Genomic DNA, 17,688 nt, shown 5'->3' with positions numbered 1-17,688 from the left:
GTCCTCCAATCTCCCCCACCCCCGCCCCACTATCTCTGCAGAGCTAGCCCCCATTTCAGACAGGAGAATGAGGCGCAGAGAGGATGGGTCACAACGTCGGAGCCGAGACCAGACTCGGGTTTACTCCACTTCCAAGCCAGGTTCTTAACTGACTCTGATGCAGAGGGAGGGTGGCCCATCCTTATCAGACACAACTTCGACCGGGGCCGGGTCTACCCTTCCCTCCTCTGTCTCTTCTCCACCGCGACCCGGGAACTCCCCTGCTTCGTCTCCCACAGCCTCCGGTCCGGGAGCGGTGCTACCAGCTCGCGTCATCTGATGCTGTTTCCTGCAGGAGGGAGAAGAGCGGAAAAAAGTGAAACTCCACCCTCCACCTCTGCCTCCCGCCCCCGGGGCCAAAGTACAAAGGGAGGAGGAAGAAGGGAACGGGGGTTGGAGCCGTCGGGCCGAGGGAGCTGGGCCAGGAAGGGGCAGCTCGGCCCAGCTAGGGACGCTCCAGCCACCCCTGCGCGAAAAGACCCAACCGGAGTCCGGCCGCTGCCCCTCGCCGGCTCCTCCTTCCACTTGGCGGGCGCCGGAGCCAGGCTCCCGGGACTGCGGAGGGACGCCCAGGCCCTTCTGAGCTGGCAATGGTGAGACGCCGGAGACCCCGGGGTCCCACCCCCCGAGCCTGACCGCACTGCCTCGGCTGGCCCTCCTCAGCAAGCCCGAGATGCGGCGGGCCAGGAGGCGACACTCCTGGCTCCCCAGAGAGGCGTGGGTCTGGGGCTGAGGGCCAGGGCCCGCATGCCCGGCTTCCAGGACTAGGGCCTCCGCAGCCAGCAGGGGTGGAGACCAGGGGCACCCAGGGAAGGTCCCCCACACGCCCCGACGCCAGCTCCCAGCCATGGAGCCCTTGAAGAACCTCTTCCTCAAGAGCCCGCTGGGTTCATGGAACGGCGGTGGCAGTGGGGGCGGCGGTGGCGGCGGCGGAAGCTGGCCAGAGGGGTCCCCGAAAGCGGCGGCTTATGCCAACCCTGTGTGGACAGCCTTGTTTGACTACGAGCCCAACGGGCAGGACGAGCTGGCCCTGCGGAAGGGTGACCGTGTGGAGGTGCTGTCCCGGGATGCAGCTATCTCCGGCGATGAGGGCTGGTGGGCGGGCCAGGTAGGCGGCCAGGTAGGCATCTTTCCGTCCAACTATGTGTCTCGGGGCGGCCCGCCCCCCTGTGAGGTGGCCAGCTTCCAGGAGCTGCGGCTAGAGGAGGTGATCGGCATTGGTGGCTTCGGCAAGGTCTACCGCGGGAGCTGGCGAGGTGAGCTGGTGGCTGTGAAGGCAGCTCGACAGGACCCCGATGAGGACATCAGTGTGACAGCTGAGAGTGTGCGCCAGGAGGCCCGGCTTTTCGCCATGCTGGCACACCCCAACATCATTGCCCTCAAGGCGGTGTGCCTTGAGGAGCCCAACCTGTGCCTGGTGATGGAGTACGCCGCTGGTGGTCCCCTCAGCCGGGCCCTGGCTGGGCGGCGTGTACCCCCCCACGTGCTGGTCAACTGGGCCGTGCAAATTGCCCGTGGGATGCACTACCTGCATTGTGAGGCCCTGGTGCCCGTCATCCACCGAGACCTCAAGTCCAACAACAGTGAGTTTTGGGGAGCAGGGGTGGAGGGTGGCATGGCCCAAGCACACACAGCTGAACCTGCCTGGGGCTACCTGGCCTCTGAAAGGAACCTGGCTCCCAGCCCTCTCCCGGATGGCTCTGTGGTACTAGAGGCAGGAGCTCTTGCCCGAGGGGAGTCCCAGTTGACTGGGATGCCCACTGCCCCCATGCAGGAGCACCAGGCACCAGAGTCCCTCAGGCCCCAGCCGAGAAGTGCTTGACCCCAGATTCCAGCAGCTAAAACACTGGGACCGCTCAGGTGGGCCACAATGATCCTGCCTAACGATGGCGCCTCAAGGTAGCAGAACACTGGCTGCGGGCACTCACCTTCCTGTCCCCTAAAATTCACACTGGCGCTTTGGCTCTCTCCTCTCCCCTCCTCTTGTGATGGGCAGGTACTCCAGCACAGAGATCTCCGAGGGGAGAGCCTGGTGGTCGTGGGCTGCAGTTCCGGCCCTCCCCCTCCCCCTGGCTGCATGGCCTCTAGGTGGTTATTTCAACTCAGAGCCTCAATTTCAGACTCTGTAAAAAGGGAGTAACGGGGAGGGGAAAATGGCTTAACAGTCTTGGCAAGCCCTGGTGTCTGCTGCCAGCACACAGTAGGTCCTCAGTCGTGAGTGTGGACATTCGTGGATTGGATCACCAACGGGGCCTCGCCTGGAATCAGCCCTTGGGGTGGGTGTGGTGGGACTAGGCCTCCATCCTCAGCCATTTGGGATTGCACACTGCTCAGCAGGGACCCAAAACAAGGAGTGACAAGTTCAGAGCGCTTCAAGCAGGCAAGCTTCACACCGGCCAAAGGCAGTCAGCATTCAGAGAGGCGCCCCATTGAATGTCCAGCAGGGCCTGACAAGAGCAGAGGCCAGGAGGCAGTGCCCAGCACATAGTGGGGGGACACAGGGCTGGGCCTGGGGAGGCCCAGGGGGTAGGCTGTAGAGCAAAAGGAAGCGCAGGAGGGCAGTGGATTACTGGAGAGGCATGGGCAGCTCTCGCAGGGGTGAGATGTATATGTTGAGCCTCCTGGCCTGGGCAGACCATGGACAAGGGACCTGGAGGGAGAACGCCAGGCCCTGGTGATATCCAAGTCAGGGCCAGAGGGGGGCAGGGGATGCCTGCCAGCCACCCACCCCCTCCTGTCATCTGTAGTCGGGGGCAGTTCCCACCTCTCGGCCTCACTTCTCGGTTCTAGCCATCTAGGACCCCCCACTCCCAGCCCAGCCTGAGGGGGATTCCCCGAAGGCCCCAGGGGGAGGGGACTCCATCTTCTGTTTTTCCTCCAGTTTTCTTTCCAGAAAAAATGGAACAATAGCCCAGGCCCCTGCTCCCCACCCTCCCCACCGCTTCCTGCATTTCCTGCTGCCCCTGAGCCAGCTTCCTGCCCCTGCTCCAGCCTCTGCTCCCTCCCCAGTCCAGCTGCCTACAGGGGAGGAAAGAGCTGGGGGTGGGGGGCTTGTGGGAGAGGAAGGAGCCAGGGATTGCACCCCCACTCCCCTCCAGTTCCCCTGCTTCTCTCCCAGAGTCTGGGTGGTGGTGGTAAAGGGCAGGCAGGGTGCCCTCAGCCTCCCTGAGCCTGGCCTCCCACCTTGCAGACCCCAGTCCTAGGCCTGAGGTACTGTCTGCGGGATTGGGGCGGGGGAGTCCCTGGACTGGGGGGGTGCAGGCAGGAAACAATGGCGTGATTTTCCTGGACAATGGGGGCCTTGTGAGGAAGCCTGGCGGGGAGTGGAGGGGGAATTCTCCAGGCCCACGAGTCACAGGACTGACCAGCCAGCCCGGCCTGGGGCTGACCTCCCCCAATTCTCCCCCAAAGGACCCCCCCAGTTGGAGACCTGTGCCAGGCCCCCAGAAAGGAGAAGTAGAGACCATGGGAGGGAAGCGGAAGAGGTGTGAGCGGCCTAGGCCACTCCCGAGCCCCACAGAGGCCAGCCTGGGAGGGGGCTGGGGCCAGGGAGCCCTAAGAGGGCACTGAGAGGGGGATCTCCAGCTCTCCCTCTTCCGGATGGCCCCTGACCACCCATTCCCGAGGTCTACATCAGACACCAGAAGAGCAACTTGGGTTGGGACAAATTCAAAGCACTTGGAGGAAAACAGGAGATGCCGGGGAGAGGATGAGACATTGAAGTTGTCAGGTCAAGCCGGGGGTGGGAGGTGGCAGACAGGCCGCCCGTACAAAGAAGTCCTGAGACTTTGGGTGAGTTATCCGGGTCTCAGATTAGCTGGCTGAACAGGAGCGGCTGGCCTGCCGGCCTGAGACACTGGTACAGAAGGTGCTTCACTAGTCTGTGAGGTCTCACCTGTGGCTAGAGACACAGCCAGGAAGCAGCAAGGGCTGGTCTTCAAGAGGATGGGTGGGTCCTGGCACCAGAGGAGACAGGAGTCCCTTCCCAACCCCGGCACTCAGACCCCTTTGGCTGGTCCCACTCCAGCCACCTGCCCCCAGCCTGTTGCAGTCCTTGGGAATGAGCTCCTCTAGGGTTTACTAAATGGTCCAGTTCTGAGCCTCCAGCAGCCAAGCAGAGTAATAGAGGATGGAGAAGAGAGAGTCTGCAGAGAGATGTGAGTGAGTGACAGAGTCTTCAGCACAACTGGCATTCAGCATGCTCATGCTGGGGGTCAGACCCTGTGCTAAGGCTTTCAAAAGTGGGATCTCATGACAACCCTCCTCGGCTTTATTAACTGCTCAGGACTCAGCCCCAGTCGGGCTCAGAGGAGAGGGGAGATTGTAGGACATTTCTCTGAATTAGGAGAAATGGCAAGAAGATTTGCCGGGCCTGGTGGGATGATGAAGGTGGTTGTTGAGGGGCTGTGGACATCAGGTAGGCCAGCTGATGGGCAGCTGAACTGACTTCTGGCCTAGAGGTCCAAATATGGGAGATGCCAATGGGTGGCTGGCACCTGGGAGACCAGAACAGTCTGGGAGCAGTGGGCAGAGAGGCCAGGCCCTGAGGGCCACCTGCACTGAAAGGGCTGAGGGCAGGGGAGGCCCTGAAGGAAACACAAGCAGTCAGAGGCCCCAGGAGACAAGGACATTGGGGAAGGGTTGGGGAGCCAGATGCCCCCACAAGGCCCAGAGAGCTTGGCCAGAGCAGGATCAGGAGTTGTGGCTTTTAGGCCTGGAAAAGTGAGTACCCTGGTTCTGCCACCTTTTCTGAGAAGTCTCCTCTGACTCACTGGGCTGCGTTAGGTGCTGGGGCCCGCCCCTGACCGAGTGGCACGCTGGCACTCCACCCCACGTACCCTGTGCTGCCCCCGTTATGAAGCTGCCACCTGGGCAGGAGAGCTGAGGTGTGCTCTGGAAGGACACAGATTCAGAAATGTCGTGGCTTGGATGGCACTCCTCTGCAGCGCAGTTTTCTACAACCAGGAGAGGCCCTTCCCGAGCCTGGGTGATTCTGTTACTTTGTCCTCTAAAACGCCTCTCGTTTGAGCCATGTTTTTCCTGATGAGAGGTTTGCAAGTTGCTGCTTCTCTCTGTACAGATATGGTGGCCCCATTTGGGCCAAAGCCATGAGCCCCTGCCAAGTCTAACCATCCACTCCTACATTTATCCCAAGCTCCTCCTTTCTGGGCAAGAACCATCATCTTCTCAGACCCCTCCCTTTCTCTCCACGTCCAGCTGCGTTAGGAGTTATCTTTTGGAGTCTCGCTCCCTCGGGAGTGGCTGCACCGGCCACACTGCGACATGGGCACCGGGGGTCTGTGGCGCCTGTTGGGCTTCCTTTCTCCCCAAAGGGCTCCCTGCTGCTCCCCACCCCAAGGGAGGTTCTGATTCACACCCCTGCTTTAGCAAAATGATAAGACACAGGTTTCTCTGGAAATTAAGGCCATCAGGGCTAAGAGGCTGCTATATTGCTAGTTTCCATTCAATGCAGTATTAGGAGAAAGTTATAGGCCTGGCTTTGGAACCACACAGACCAGGTTGGAATCTCTGTTTAATTTGTTTAGGACCTTAGCCAAGTCATTTCCTTGCTCAGTTTCTTCATCGGTAACATGGGGATAATGATGCCTACCTCACAACGTTTTTGTGTGTGACTGCTAGAACTGAGTGTAAAATGCATGGCTTATCCTGGGAAACATTTCCCAGTATTGTTACTTTTGTCTGATTCCATCCCAGCTCCAGCAGCGAGCTCTCCTTCCCGGGCAAGATCACCTCCATGCCCCCAGTACCCAGCTAGATGTCTGTCAGAGGACAGTTAGCTCCCAGCTCCTCCCTTGTCCCTCCCACCTGAGCCTGGAGCAACCACAGTCCTGCCTCTCTCTTCCCCAGTTCTGCTGCTGCAGCCCATTGAGGGTGATGACATGGAGCACAAGACCCTGAAGATCACGGACTTCGGCCTGGCCCGCGAGTGGCACAAAACCACACAAATGAGTGCCGCCGGCACCTATGCCTGGATGGCTCCTGAGGTCATCAAGGCTTCCACCTTCTCTAAGGGCAGCGATGTCTGGAGGTGCGGCCTGGATGGAGGCTGGACAGGGCCAGCTGTGGGGCTGCAGCGGGTAGATGTGGCTGCCAAAATCTAGGGCTGGGCAGACAGGTGGAGCTCAGGGGGAGGGACCCAAGCCATTTAGTTCCTGGTTGCTTTGGGGTGAAATGGCAATGAGGAGAGAGGACACACCCTTCTCTCTCCCACAGCTTTGGGGTGCTACTGTGGGAATTGCTGACTGGAGAGGTGCCCTACCGTGGCATCGACTGCCTTGCTGTAGCCTACGGAGTGGCTGTTAACAAGCTCACACTGCCCATCCCATCCACCTGCCCCGAGCCCTTCGCACAGCTCATGGCCGGTAAGGGGACGGTGCGGGAGGGTGAGGGACAGAGCCACCCACAGACCTCTTCTTATTCTGTCCCCGCTCCATGCTGTGTCCCCAGATTGTTGGGCGCAGGACCCCCACCGCAGGCCCGACTTCGCCTCCATCCTGCAGCAGTTGGAGGCGCTGGAGGCCCAGGTCCTGCGGGAAATGCCGCGGGACTCCTTCCATTCCATGCAGGAAGGCTGGAAGCGTGAGATCCAAGGCCTTTTCGACGAGCTGCGGGCCAAGGAAAAGGTGGGAGGAGTCAGTGTCCCGGGGTTGGAAGGAGACACTCGGGTCTCCTTTGGGCGGAGAGTTGGGGCGGGCGCCAGGGCCCTATCGGACTGACCCCACTGTCCCGGGCACAGGAACTACTGAGCCGCGAGGAGGAGCTGACCCGCGCGGCGCGTGAGCAGCGTTCCCAGGCCGAGCAGCTGCGGCGGCGCGAACACCTGCTGGCTCAGTGGGAGCTGGAGGTGTTCGAGCGCGAGCTGACGCTGCTGTTGCAGCAGGTGGACCGAGAGCGGCCGCACGTGCGCCGCCGCCGCGGCACCTTCAAGCGCAGCAAGCTCCGCGCGCGCGACGGCGGCGAGCGCATCAGTATGCCACTCGGTAAGGGGCGGGCCCGGCGCGCCGCCCGCCATTGGCGGCGGGGGCGGGGTCAGGCGTTCGCGCTGATTGGTTCGGGGAGTTAGTGGGTGGGCCCGTGAGCTGAAGGCTGGTCGGGGTTGGAACTCGGCGTGTTTGTGGGCGGGTCCTGGCGGGAATATTTGCATGTCGGCCTGAGAGTGGCTGCAGCGGGGAAGGGGCGGGAATCCTGGAAGTTCGGGAAGGCCGAGGGGCGGGGCGGGGCGGCGGCCTCTGGGAAGCTCCGGCTCTCGCTCTCCTCCGGGTGCTGGAGTCCAGGCAGGCGGTCCGCTTTCCCTACTGAGAGCCCGGGGCCCAGGAGGGCAGTGAACTGGCCCCAGTCACATTCCCATCGCGCCAGGCCCGGTCCCCGCACTGCCTACGAGCTGGCCCAGGGCCCCTGCAGGTTGGGATCTTGGCTCTCCTTCACCACGAACTGGCCCTGCTTCCTTCCCAAACCCAGACTTCAAACACCGAATCACTGTGCAGGCCTCGCCCGGCCTGGACCGGAGGAGAAACGTCTTCGAGGTCGGAGCTGGGGACTCACCCACCTTTCCCCGGTTTCGGGCCATCCAGTGTAAGAAACCTCACCTCTTTCTGTCAAACCTGATCCTGGGCGGTGGGTCCCGGCCCCAGTCTCCCTCCCCTATCAGTCTAGACTGGCACCTTCGAGTTCCCCAAGCAGCATTTGTTTTACTAACTTTTAAAACGTCAAACAGTTGTATGATACTAGAATTTTCTAATTTTATGAGTCCGCATTTTTCTAAACATTTTGCTAATATTGACTTAATTCCTCGCAATAACTTTGTGAGGGAGCTGTCCTTTTAAGTTTTATAAGTAAGGAAAGTGAAAAAAGTAACTTGCCTAACATTACACAGCTAATAATAGAGCAGAATTCAAACCCAGGTCGATTTCTGCGGTGTCTGTAGGACTAGATGAGATGCCCCCCAACCCCTGCTGCCCACCCCAGGACCCAAACCCACCTATGAAGCCCCAGTTCTGTTAAGTTCTCTGTGGCCCAAAGCCCACCCGGGGATGGATTGGAGCCGGCCTGCTCCCATCCTCTAACATGTTACCCCGGAGCCCGGTTCTTATGATGGGAGAGCACACGGACCAGAGCCTTGCCCTCAGCTCAGACTCCATTGGTTTTCCCTCCACAGTGGAGCCTGCAGAACCAGGCCAGGCATGGGGCCGCCAGTCCCCCCGACGTCAGGAGGACTCGAGCAATGGAGAACGCCGAGCATGCTGGGCCTGGGGTCCCAGTTCCCCCAAGCCTGGGGAAGCCCAGAATGGGAGGTGAGTGCCTGAGTGCCCCCAACTCCAGTATTATCTGCCTTCCAACAGTCCTGAGACTCACAAAGCACAACTCCCTTCCCTTCCTGTAACCAGGAGAAGGTCCCGCATGGACGAAGCCACCTGGTACCTGGATTCAGAGGATTCCTCCCCCTTAGGATCTCCTTCCACACCCCCAACACTCAATGGTGAGTGGCCTTGTTGCCCAGCAGAAGGCTTTTTGCTGTACTCTCTCTGTGGGGACCGTGGGGAGACTACCAGAAGCCAGCAGGCACAGCAAAGCGAGCCCTAGAACCCAGTTTTGAACTGTAGGCCCACAACTGAGCTGGATAAAGCCCAACCTCAGGGAGCCCAGAGTCTGAAGAGGGCTCTTTCCTGGCTCTCTGGCCCCCCTGGCAGGCCTGGCCTGGGAGAGGGCACTTCCCTGGCCCCAAGGCAGTCACTGTGCCCTCGGCAGGCTCTAGGGAGGGAGGGAAGATGGAATGGTTACCTGAAAGGACATCACCTGCCCCAGCCCAGCCACCGGCTGAGCACTGGGTTCCCCTAGCCAAGCCGCCCTCCAGTCGCCCGCAAGAGTACATGACCTTAACCTCCCAGCCCCCTGCAAGAACTTCCTTCCACTCCGGTTCAGTTCATTTCTGACACTATTTGCCTGGAGTGAGTTACCTGGACCCCACCGGCTAAGGGCTCAGTCCCTCCAGACTGCTCCCACTTCAGATGCCAGTGGCAAGTCCAGGTTGTCACCTGTGTTTCTGACCGACTGGCTATCAATTGGAGGTTCCCACAAGCCCTCCTCGGGTTTGATAATTTGCTAGAGCATCTCACAGAACTCGGGAAAAGGTTACTTACTGGATTACCGGTTTGTTATAAAGGATCAGATCAAGAACAGCCAGATGAAAGAGATGCACAGGGCAAGGGACATGGGAAGGGGCGTGGGCACTAGCACCCTCTCCGCACGCACCACTTTCCCAGCGCCCAGATGGTCACGGTCCCGGAAGTTCTCCGAGCCCCTTCCGCCGGGGTTTTTATAGAGGCTTCATGAAGTGGATATGATGGATCGATGAAAACATCGTGACTGAACTCAATCTCCAGCCCCTCCCCTCTCCTCCCTGGAAAGTTCCAACTCTAATGATGTGGCTGGTTCCTCTGGCGACCAGACCCCTATCCCTAAGGGCTTTCCAAAAGTCACCCCATCACTGTGAACTCAGGAGTGGTCAAAGGGGCTTGTTACGGATTTTAAAAGGTGCTCCTTTTACCTTTGTCACTCTGTCACTTAGAAAATTCCCAGGGTTTTAGGAGCTCTGTGCCTGGAATGAGAGGAAGACCAAGTATATATTTCTTATTACAAATTACAATGCCAGCGTCACAGAGGAGGCGACGTCTGAGCTGGGTGGGAAAGGTGTGCTGGGCAGAGGGAATGGTGTGTGCGCAGACGTGGGGCTCACCAGACCTGAGCAAAGGCAGTCTGGCTGGAACGCAGAGCAGGGCTGAGAGCCAGGCAGTGACGGAGAGCACTAGGCCTGCACCTCCTGGTCTGTGAAGCCCCGTGCGGCCCTGACGATGGAAGTTTGTCAGCAGAAGTTTGTCGAGTGAGTGAGTGAGCAAAGCTGGAAAGATAAGCAGGCACCCGTTAAGGAAGAGCCTGAAAATGATGGGAGTTTTTATGCAACTGAGACCTGTCTTCAGAGGCAGAGAGACTGGGTAAGGGTTGTGGCTGAGAACAGGGACACTCCCCCCACAAAAAAAAAAAAAAAATACCACCAAGGTCTGATTCAAAGTAGAAGCTCATTTTCCCCAGTTTTAGTTCTTTCTCTTGACACCCGCCCAGTGCTCCACTCCAGGCAGGCCCACGGTAACGCTTGGCCCAAAGAGAAAGGGGAGGTGGAGGGGCAAGGCTGGGAGGACTTTGAAAGCCCAGCCAAGGAGCGTGGACTTCCTTCTAGGGGCCATGGAGAGCCATGGCAGGTTCTAGAGCCAAGGAGGGCCGGACAGAATTGGGGTTTGACGGGTCCCCGAGGCCCACGCCTAGGACACAGATGTCCAGAAATCCAGAGCAGAAAGGTTGGGAAGTGGTGGAGAGCAAAGGCTCTGTTGCCCCAGAGTGAGGCCTGCTCCACCCCATGGTGGCTGTGCAGCCTTAGACAAGCCCTTAACCTCTCTGATCCTGGGACTCTTGCGGAATGAGATCAGTCAACGTCATTCCCTAAACCAGTGATGGGCAACCTTTTGAGCTTGGTGTGTCAAACTTGGCCAAAAAACTGAGCATAACTCGGGTAGTGTGTCACTTTGAGGGAAAAACATTATTTCGCAAATGTTTCATCCTCGGCATGCGGCCGCCTCAGTGGCCGCGTGTCGTCAGAAATGGCTACGCGTGTCAGTGCTGACACGTGCCATAGGTTCGCCATCGCTGCCCTACCCCGTTCAGCTGGGGCCTGGCACAAACAGCGGCCTCTCTGAACCCGTTTGCTCATTTCGGGACGAGGGACAGTGGTGCGTGTCTCTCGGGGCTGTTGTGCACATTGGAGTTCACCTGCTGCCCCAGATAAGCTACCCCCGAAGTGGGGACAGGCAGGCCGAAGGACCAGGCTCTGCCCATCCAGGAAGAACGTGGGCGGAGGGCTCAGGCCCTAATCCTGTCCCCGGGCCCTGCAGGTGCTCCTGGCGGCCATGGAGGATCTGGCCAATGCTTGCCGCCTGGTGACCCCTTTTCCTCCTCCTACACCTCCATCTCTGGCTCCAGGGCACCTGGCTGCCTCCCAGGCTTTGCCCTTGCTGCTGCTTTGGCCTGCACAGCCTCCCCGCGCCCCCACTTCTGAAAGACCTGGATGTGTGCGATGGGGGAGGCACGATGGGCGGGGTCAGGGGAGATGTTACCTCAGTCCTCACACCAGGGCCAAGGGGGGATCCCAGAGCACCCCACCTGAAGATCCCCTAACTATGCCCCTCCCTCGCCACCAGGTAACCCCCCACGGCCGAGCCCAGAGCCTGAGGAGCCCCGGCGGCCGGCCCCGGCTGAACGCAGCGGCGGCTCCGGGACCCCCAAGCTGATCCAGCGTGCACTGCTGCGCGGCACTGCCCTGCTCGCCTCGCTGGGCCTCGGCCGCGACCTGCAGCCGCGTGGGGAGCCCCAGCCAACGCCCCCCACCCTGTCTCCCAGCCCTTCCTCACTCCCCTCCCGGCTCATCCGCTCTTCCCCCAAGACGCCTGAAGCCCCCGCTTCCCGGTTGAGCCCCGACGCCCCAGGCCCACCCACCCCTGCGCCCCTGCTGCTGGAGCTGGGTGTCCCTGCAGGCCAGCCTTCGGCCAAGAGTCCCAGACGCGAGGAAGGGAGGCGCGGTGAGTGGCCCCGTGCAGGCCTCCTGCCCGGTGACGGAGGGAGGGAGGGCTGGTGGGGACATGCAGGGCAGCAGGGCCAGGCCCCCTGGTCTCCACGGGGCCCCACACCTGGGCGCTGGGCATGCTTGAAAGGAACTGAATTCCAAGTTCAGCCACCAGTGCTCAGGAGTGGAGCGGGGCCCGCCAGGCTGGTTGTGAAATAAAAGGAATAATGGTGACAACAGTGATGGCAGACGCCTGCTAGTTGCCTGCGTGCGCCAGGTCACAGAGATTGTCTCAGGTGGGGACAAGGGTCTGGTGGGGACAAGGAGCCCTGAGAATAGCTGCTCCTGTTAGACCCATCTTTAAGTGAGGACATTGAAGGCACAGGGAGAGCAAGGGACCTGTGGCTCCCACTACCCAGCGGTAGGGCTGGGATCCAGGCCCAGGCCCGCCTGCTCCAGAGGCTCCTCACCTGCATTACAAACAGGCTCCACGGAGCATGAGGGGCCGTGAAGTGATGAGTCAAGCAGCTCGCTGTGCAGATGGGAGAACAGGCCCAGAGCAGGGCATGCCTCCTGGGGACCCAAGAGTAGGTGCTGCCTGACCCTCTGCTCCTCTCCCACTCTTCACAGGAAGCACTGTTTCACCCCCGCCAGGGATATCCCGCTCTGCTCCTGGCACCCCCGGTACCCCACGCTCACCGCCCCTGGGCCTCATCAGCCGACCTCGGCCCTCACCCCTTCGCAGCCGCATTGACCCGTGGAGCTTCGTGTCAGCTGGACCGCGGCCTTCGCCCCTGCCCTCGCCACAGCCTGCGCCCCGCCGGGCGCCCTGGACCTTGTTCCCAGACTCAGACCCTTTCTGGGACTCTCCACCTGCCAACCCCTTCCGGGGGGGGCCTCAGGACTGCAGGGCGCAGACCAAAGACATGGGTGCCCAGGCCCCGTGGATGCCGGAGGCAGGGCCGTGAGTGGACCAGCTGCTCCCCACGCTCCAGCTGCCCCCGAGGAGCCACAGCATACACTGGAACAGGAGCCGGACCAGCCTCTGTCGCTGCCCTGGCTTCCCCCAGGGACCCGCCCCCTTTGGGGGTCAGGAACACTACACTGCACAGGAAGCCTTCACACTGGATGGGGGGCCTGCACCCCCCGCATACCTGCAACCTGTGGGTCCCCCGACTTCACCTGCCCCACTGGGGCCTGACACTGTACCCAGCTGGTTGGGAGGACCATAGCCTGTCTCAGGGAATTGCCCCCAGGGGTAGCGCAGGGAGGAGGGGAGGTGCGAGGGAGAGGGGCCGGCCTCAGCTGTCACCAGCACTTTTGACCAAGTCCTGCTACTGTGGCCCCTGCCCCAGGGCTTAGTGCCTGAACCCCCTGCCCTGGGGGTCATCTAGGGCCAGGGTTCTCTAGGTGCCTTCCTGCTGCCCCGGCCAGGGTTGGGGCCTTGGCCTCAGGATCCAATGAAGCCAAATAAACTCCCCAAGCTATCTCTCCAAGCACAGCCTGTCACCGTTCTTGGAAGTAACCAGGGATCCGACCCATCACACGATGCTGGGGACTTCATGCCCCCAGCAGACGGGCAGTCGGCCTGGGCCTGGGCTGGTGCCGTGCACCACACCCCTCTCCTGGGATCAAGTCCACCGGCTTCAGTCAGGCATTCAAGGCCCTTGTCAGCCTCCCTGGCACCCACACAGACTGGCCTCACCCACCTCCCACCCTTGCCAGGCTCTTCCCGCCATTGCAGGTGACCACAGAGTAGTCCTGCTGCCGGAAGGCCCCTGCCTAGCCTCTGCGGCCAGCTCGTGTGCCCTCCCCTGGGACTCGGCCATGCTGCTCCCAACCCGGGAGCTCGCTGACCGCAGGAACACAGCCCTCTGGGCAGCATTTGGGAGGTTTGTCCTGACTGTCTGACTGTCTATCCCAGGGTCTGGACACAGGAGTGACCTACCCTGGCACCTGGCTCCACTCACACTTTCCTTACTACCATGGGGTTCTGAGGTTGATGGGAGTCCCAGTCTGGGCTCCCCTCCCCTCATGGTCCATGGCAGCCAGGCTCACTCCAGTGTTCGGGGTTTGGGGGGGGGGGGGGGTTACCAGGAAGGACTTGGAATGGAGACCTGACAGCACCATCTGTCCCAGGTGCTCTGTGTCCTCAACGCCCTGCCACCCTTGTCCCCACCAGACCCATCCCAATCCCATATTCCTGTCCCACTCGGCTGCCCAGGCCACTACCTTCCGTCCAGGATGCATACAGTAATGCCCCCCTAGGTCTCCGGGCCACGTGTCCTCAAGGCCCTGTGTCCTTACCCTCACAGCCCGTTCCTCTCACCCCAGCTCTTTCCCACCTTGACCAGCCTCTTCTATCCCCAGCTGAACGGTCACTCCTACAGGAACCTTCCCAGCGAGAGCCCCTGCCTGCCCCAGAGCTCGCCCATTGCCCAGGGGTTTCCTTCAGGGAGCGGAGGACCGTGTGAACCGCATGCTTCCTTGCCAACAGGTTTCTTGTGTGAACACCACAAAGGAAGGGATGTGCGTCTGTCCTCTCCCGCTGTGTCCTCGGGATCCAAGCCACGGCTGAGTGGACGGGGTGTGTGTGACCGAGTGGTCGTGCCCCTGGGTAAACCACTGCCGTGTGGTTTTAAGCCAGTCATTTACCTCTCCGGGCCTCGCCTTCCTCCACCTGGTCCTCGCCACCCAGCTTTGGGGAATTGGGCAAATAATGGCCGTAGAAACTGGGAGGAGTGATCCAGCTCATCTCCGAGCCTGAGCTGCCTCCTCCCTCCCATTCACACTCACCCCAGCGGTGTCCCAGGCTTCCCTCACTCTCAGCCACCCACGCAGCACCTCCTCCCGGCCCCACCTGCCAACCCTCCCAGTTGCCTGAGGTGGAGCAGCCAGCTTCCAGGACACCTCAGACTCCCAGGCAGCACACCATGGGGGGGCTGCGGCCCTGGGCGCGATATGGGCTGCTGATGGCGGCTCACCTGCTGGCTCTGGGCCTTGGGGCTGCGGTGCTCCAGGCCCTGGAGGGGCCCCCAGCACGCCGGCTCCAGGCCCAGCTCAGGGCCGAGCTGGCCACCTTCCAGGCGGAGTATGGGGCATGCTTGCCAACCGGGGCACTGGAGGAGCTGCTGGGCACCGCCCTGGCAGCCCAGGCCCATGGGATCTCCAGCCTGGGCAATGTCTCAAAGGCTGGGAACTGGGATCTGCCCTCAGCCCTGCTCTTCACTGCCAGCATCCTCACCACCACGGGTAAGGCTGCCAGGTGGCCAGGCAGAAGGGCGCCTCCTAATTCCTGGGGTCCCTGGGGGTACAACCCTTCCCCCAGCTCCAAAGTGCCAGACAGAGCCCAGGCCCTATTAGGCCTGACATCACAGCTGGGTCTCTCCACACCAACACACCCCAACTGGTGCCTCAACTTCAGCTGCCAGGAGGGGTGTGGCCTCCCCAGCCCCACCCCAAGGCACACTTGGAGACCCAGGAGAGGTGCCCAGACCCCATGGGCCTGCAGCAAGGCAGGGAACGCATCACGGGATGGACTCTTGGGCGGAGGGAAGTGGAGTGGACCTGGGAGAACAGATGAGCAGCACTGACCCCGGAGGGAACGTGAGGGAAGGCTCCTCGGTGAGAAGTCTTGACGGGATGTTAGCCAGGGCACAGATCTGAGGGATGGGGGAGTTCCTGGCAGAGGGAACAGTGTGTGCGAGGGGCCGAAGAAATAAAGCCACGGGACACACAGCCCTGGCTTTTTTGGTTGGTGTTTTTTTGTCAGCAAAGTCTCCAAATATTTTTTTTATTCATCTGTTTTCCAACTTCGGTTGGAAAAATCAGGAAACCTATTTGCATTGAGCCAGGATTCCTGTGTGGCACGGCCGGCAGGAGCGGAACGGGCCTGCCCTTCTGGGCAGAGCACAGGCTCTCCGGGGCGCCTGTCCCCACCACTCCCTTTTGTCTCCTGGTCCCACCACTGCCTGGCTCCTCCAAGCTCTGGACTGGCTGGTCCTGTCCTCCCGCTCTCTCATCTCCCTGCTTTCCACACGCTGTTCTGGCGCTGAGGCCTTCTCGGGCAGCGGCCTCTTCGGCAGCTCTTCCTGGGGAGAGCCTTGACAGATTGTCCTGCCCGTCTCCCCCAGCGCATGGCAGGGCCTGAGCAGACCCAGGTTCCAGCGCAAGGCCCAGCTCGCAGGATAACGCGAAACCCCTTTGGGGAATGAAAGGGTGGGTGATGCCCTGCCCAGTGAGTGCAGAAGTATCGGTCAAGGGCAGAGCTAGGGTTCTTAGAAAGCCAGGCTCCCTCTGGGGCAGGACAGCAATTCTCAGAATTGTCCCAGCTACAAGAGGGCAGACTGTCTCTTTTAATTTTCCATTTTCCAGAAAATAAAAGAGTAGTCCAAAGAGGTGAAGGGACTTGCCCAAGGCTCTCCGGTTGATGAGGAGCAGAGCCAGAGCCGGAGCCGGAGCGGTCCCAGCAGTTTCAGCCACTAGAGGGCAGCCTTCCACTGAGGCTTGTTGGGGGAAGTGGGGACCCTAGCCGGCGTTGCACACAAGGACTCATTGCCCACCGTCTTCCTCCTGTTCAGGTTATGGCCACATGGCCCCACTATCAGCAGGCGGAAAGGCCTTCTGTGTGGTCTACGCGGCCCTGGGGCTGCCCGCTTCCCTAGCCCTTGTGGCCACCCTGCGCCACGGCCTGCTGCCTCTGCTCAGCTGCCCGGTGGCCTGGGCAGCTGTCCGCTGGCAGCTGACCCCAGCCAGGGCCGCGTTGCTGCAGGCACTTGGACTGGGCCTGCTAGTGGCTGGTACCTTCGTGCTGCTGCCAGCGCTGTTGCTGTGGGGTCTGCAGGGCAGCTACAGCCTGCTGGAGGCCATCTACTTCTGCTTCGGCTCACTCAGCACCATCGGCCTGGGGGACCTGCTGCCGGGTCGTGGCCGTGACCTGAACCCAGTGCTTTACCACCTTGGCCAGATCGCACTTCTTGGTGAGTTCAGCTGCCAACGAGCACCCAGTGGGAGGAGAGGAGCCTGGACTACAACTCCCATACACCACTGGGGGAGGCCGAGCCTCACAGGTGTAGGGAATTGTGAGTGGCATCAGGTACCAGGGTGGGTCACCAGGCTAGAGCAGTGGTCGGCAAACTCATTAGTCAACAGAGCGGCAAACCTCAGCTCACCAGCCGCATGTGGCTCGCGAGCCGCAGTTTGCCGACCACTGGGCTAGAGGGTGGGCAGAGAGCATCGTCGCATCCCCAAAGCTGCCCCAGAACCTTTTCTCCCCAGGTTACTTGCTCCTGGGGCTCCTGGCCATGCTGCTGGCAGTGGAGACGGTCTCGGAGCTGCCCCAGGTCCGTGCCTTGGTGAAGTTCTTTGGGTCCAGTGGCCCTTTGACTGCTGAGGACCAGGGTGGCATCCTGGGTCAGGATGAACTGGCTCTGAGCACCCTGCCCCCCTCAACTGCAGCCCCAGAACAGGCCCCGCCTGCTGACAGGTGTTAGGTGATGGAGTTAACTCCTTTCAGGTGAAGAAGCCTGAGGAGGACTCCTCTAGAGGTGAAGGGGAAGCGTGGATGTGGGAACTTCAGAGAATAAAATGTTAACAAAAAATAAAATGGTTGCCCTAGCTGGTTTGGCTCGGTGGATAGAGCGTCAGCCTTCAGACTGAAGGGTCCCAGGTTCAATTCCAGTCAAGGGCACACGCTGGGTTGTGGGCCCAATCCCCAATGGGACGTGCAGGAGGCGGCCGATCGATGAGTCTCTCTCATCATTGATGTTTCTATCTCTCTCTCTCCCTCTCCTTCCTCTCTGAAATCAATAAAAATATATTTTTAAAAAAGAGTGAGACTTTAAAAAAATAAAATAAAATGGTCAACAATCCCAACTCTGTGTTTGTCTCTTCTTTGGAAATGGTTGTTGCCCACAGTCACCCCAAAGCCCCATCAACCTTGGAGGGTCCCGCCTCCATTGGCATCTGGGAACCTCCAAGCCCGCACAGCCCCGTTTAGGATCGCAGACAACCTTATCGGC

General features: G+C 60.6%; 2 protein-coding genes across 3 annotated transcripts; both read left to right on the top strand.

Annotated features, from left to right (window-relative positions):
- Positions 1-117: 117 nt before the first annotated feature.
- On the top strand, positions 118-12,988 carry MAP3K11 (mitogen-activated protein kinase kinase kinase 11). The gene is made up of 10 exons (XM_079789044.1): positions 118-1,622; positions 5,908-6,088; positions 6,274-6,422; positions 6,508-6,683; positions 6,797-7,040; positions 7,519-7,632; positions 8,216-8,351; positions 8,445-8,536; positions 11,307-11,684; positions 12,299-12,988. The coding sequence occupies exons 1-10, from the start codon at positions 887-889 to the stop codon at positions 12,634-12,636; spliced, it is 2,544 nt and encodes an 847-aa protein (XP_079645170.1). The 5' UTR covers positions 118-886; the 3' UTR covers positions 12,637-12,988.
- Positions 12,989-13,757: 769 nt separating this feature from the next.
- Positions 13,758-17,650, top strand: KCNK7 (potassium two pore domain channel subfamily K member 7). 2 transcript variants are annotated; one of them, XM_079787452.1, is made up of 3 exons: positions 13,758-14,920; positions 16,249-16,647; positions 16,946-17,650. In XM_079787452.1, the coding sequence occupies exons 1-3, from the start codon at positions 14,602-14,604 to the stop codon at positions 17,158-17,160; spliced, it is 933 nt and encodes a 310-aa protein (XP_079643578.1). In that variant the 5' UTR covers positions 13,758-14,601; the 3' UTR covers positions 17,161-17,650. The 2 variants fall into 2 exon arrangements, with proteins under 2 accessions (XP_079643578.1, XP_079643577.1); XM_079787451.1 differs by having other exon boundaries at positions 16,249-17,045.
- The last annotated feature ends 38 nt before the right edge of the window (positions 17,651-17,688 follow it).

Source organism: Cnephaeus nilssonii, assembly GCF_951640355.1.
Source record: "Cnephaeus nilssonii genome assembly, chromosome: 13".
NCBI classification, from domain to species: Eukaryota; Metazoa; Chordata; class Mammalia; order Chiroptera; family Vespertilionidae; genus Cnephaeus; species Cnephaeus nilssonii.
This window is presented reverse-complemented; position numbering and strand designations above follow the sequence as displayed.

What these genes read in the sequence shown, in the direction of transcription:
- MAP3K11 (XM_079789044.1), top strand. Translation starts at nt 887, where the DNA reads ATGGAGCCCTTGAAGAACCTCTTCCTCAAGAGCCCGCTGGGTTCATGG. An exon ending in CTTCGCACAGCTCATGGCCG is followed by an intron (nt 6,423 to 6,507) that starts GTAAGGGGACGG and finishes CTGTGTCCCCAG; the next exon opens with ATTGTTGGGCGCAGGACCCC. An exon ending in ACGCGAGGAAGGGAGGCGCG is followed by an intron (nt 11,685 to 12,298) that starts GTGAGTGGCCCC and finishes CACTCTTCACAG; the next exon opens with GAAGCACTGTTTCACCCCCG.
- KCNK7 (XM_079787451.1), top strand. Translation starts at nt 14,602, where the DNA reads ATGGGGGGGCTGCGGCCCTGGGCGCGATATGGGCTGCTGATGGCGGCT. An exon ending in CAGCATCCTCACCACCACGG is followed by an intron (nt 14,921 to 16,248) that starts GTAAGGCTGCCA and finishes CCTCCTGTTCAG; the next exon opens with GTTATGGCCACATGGCCCCA.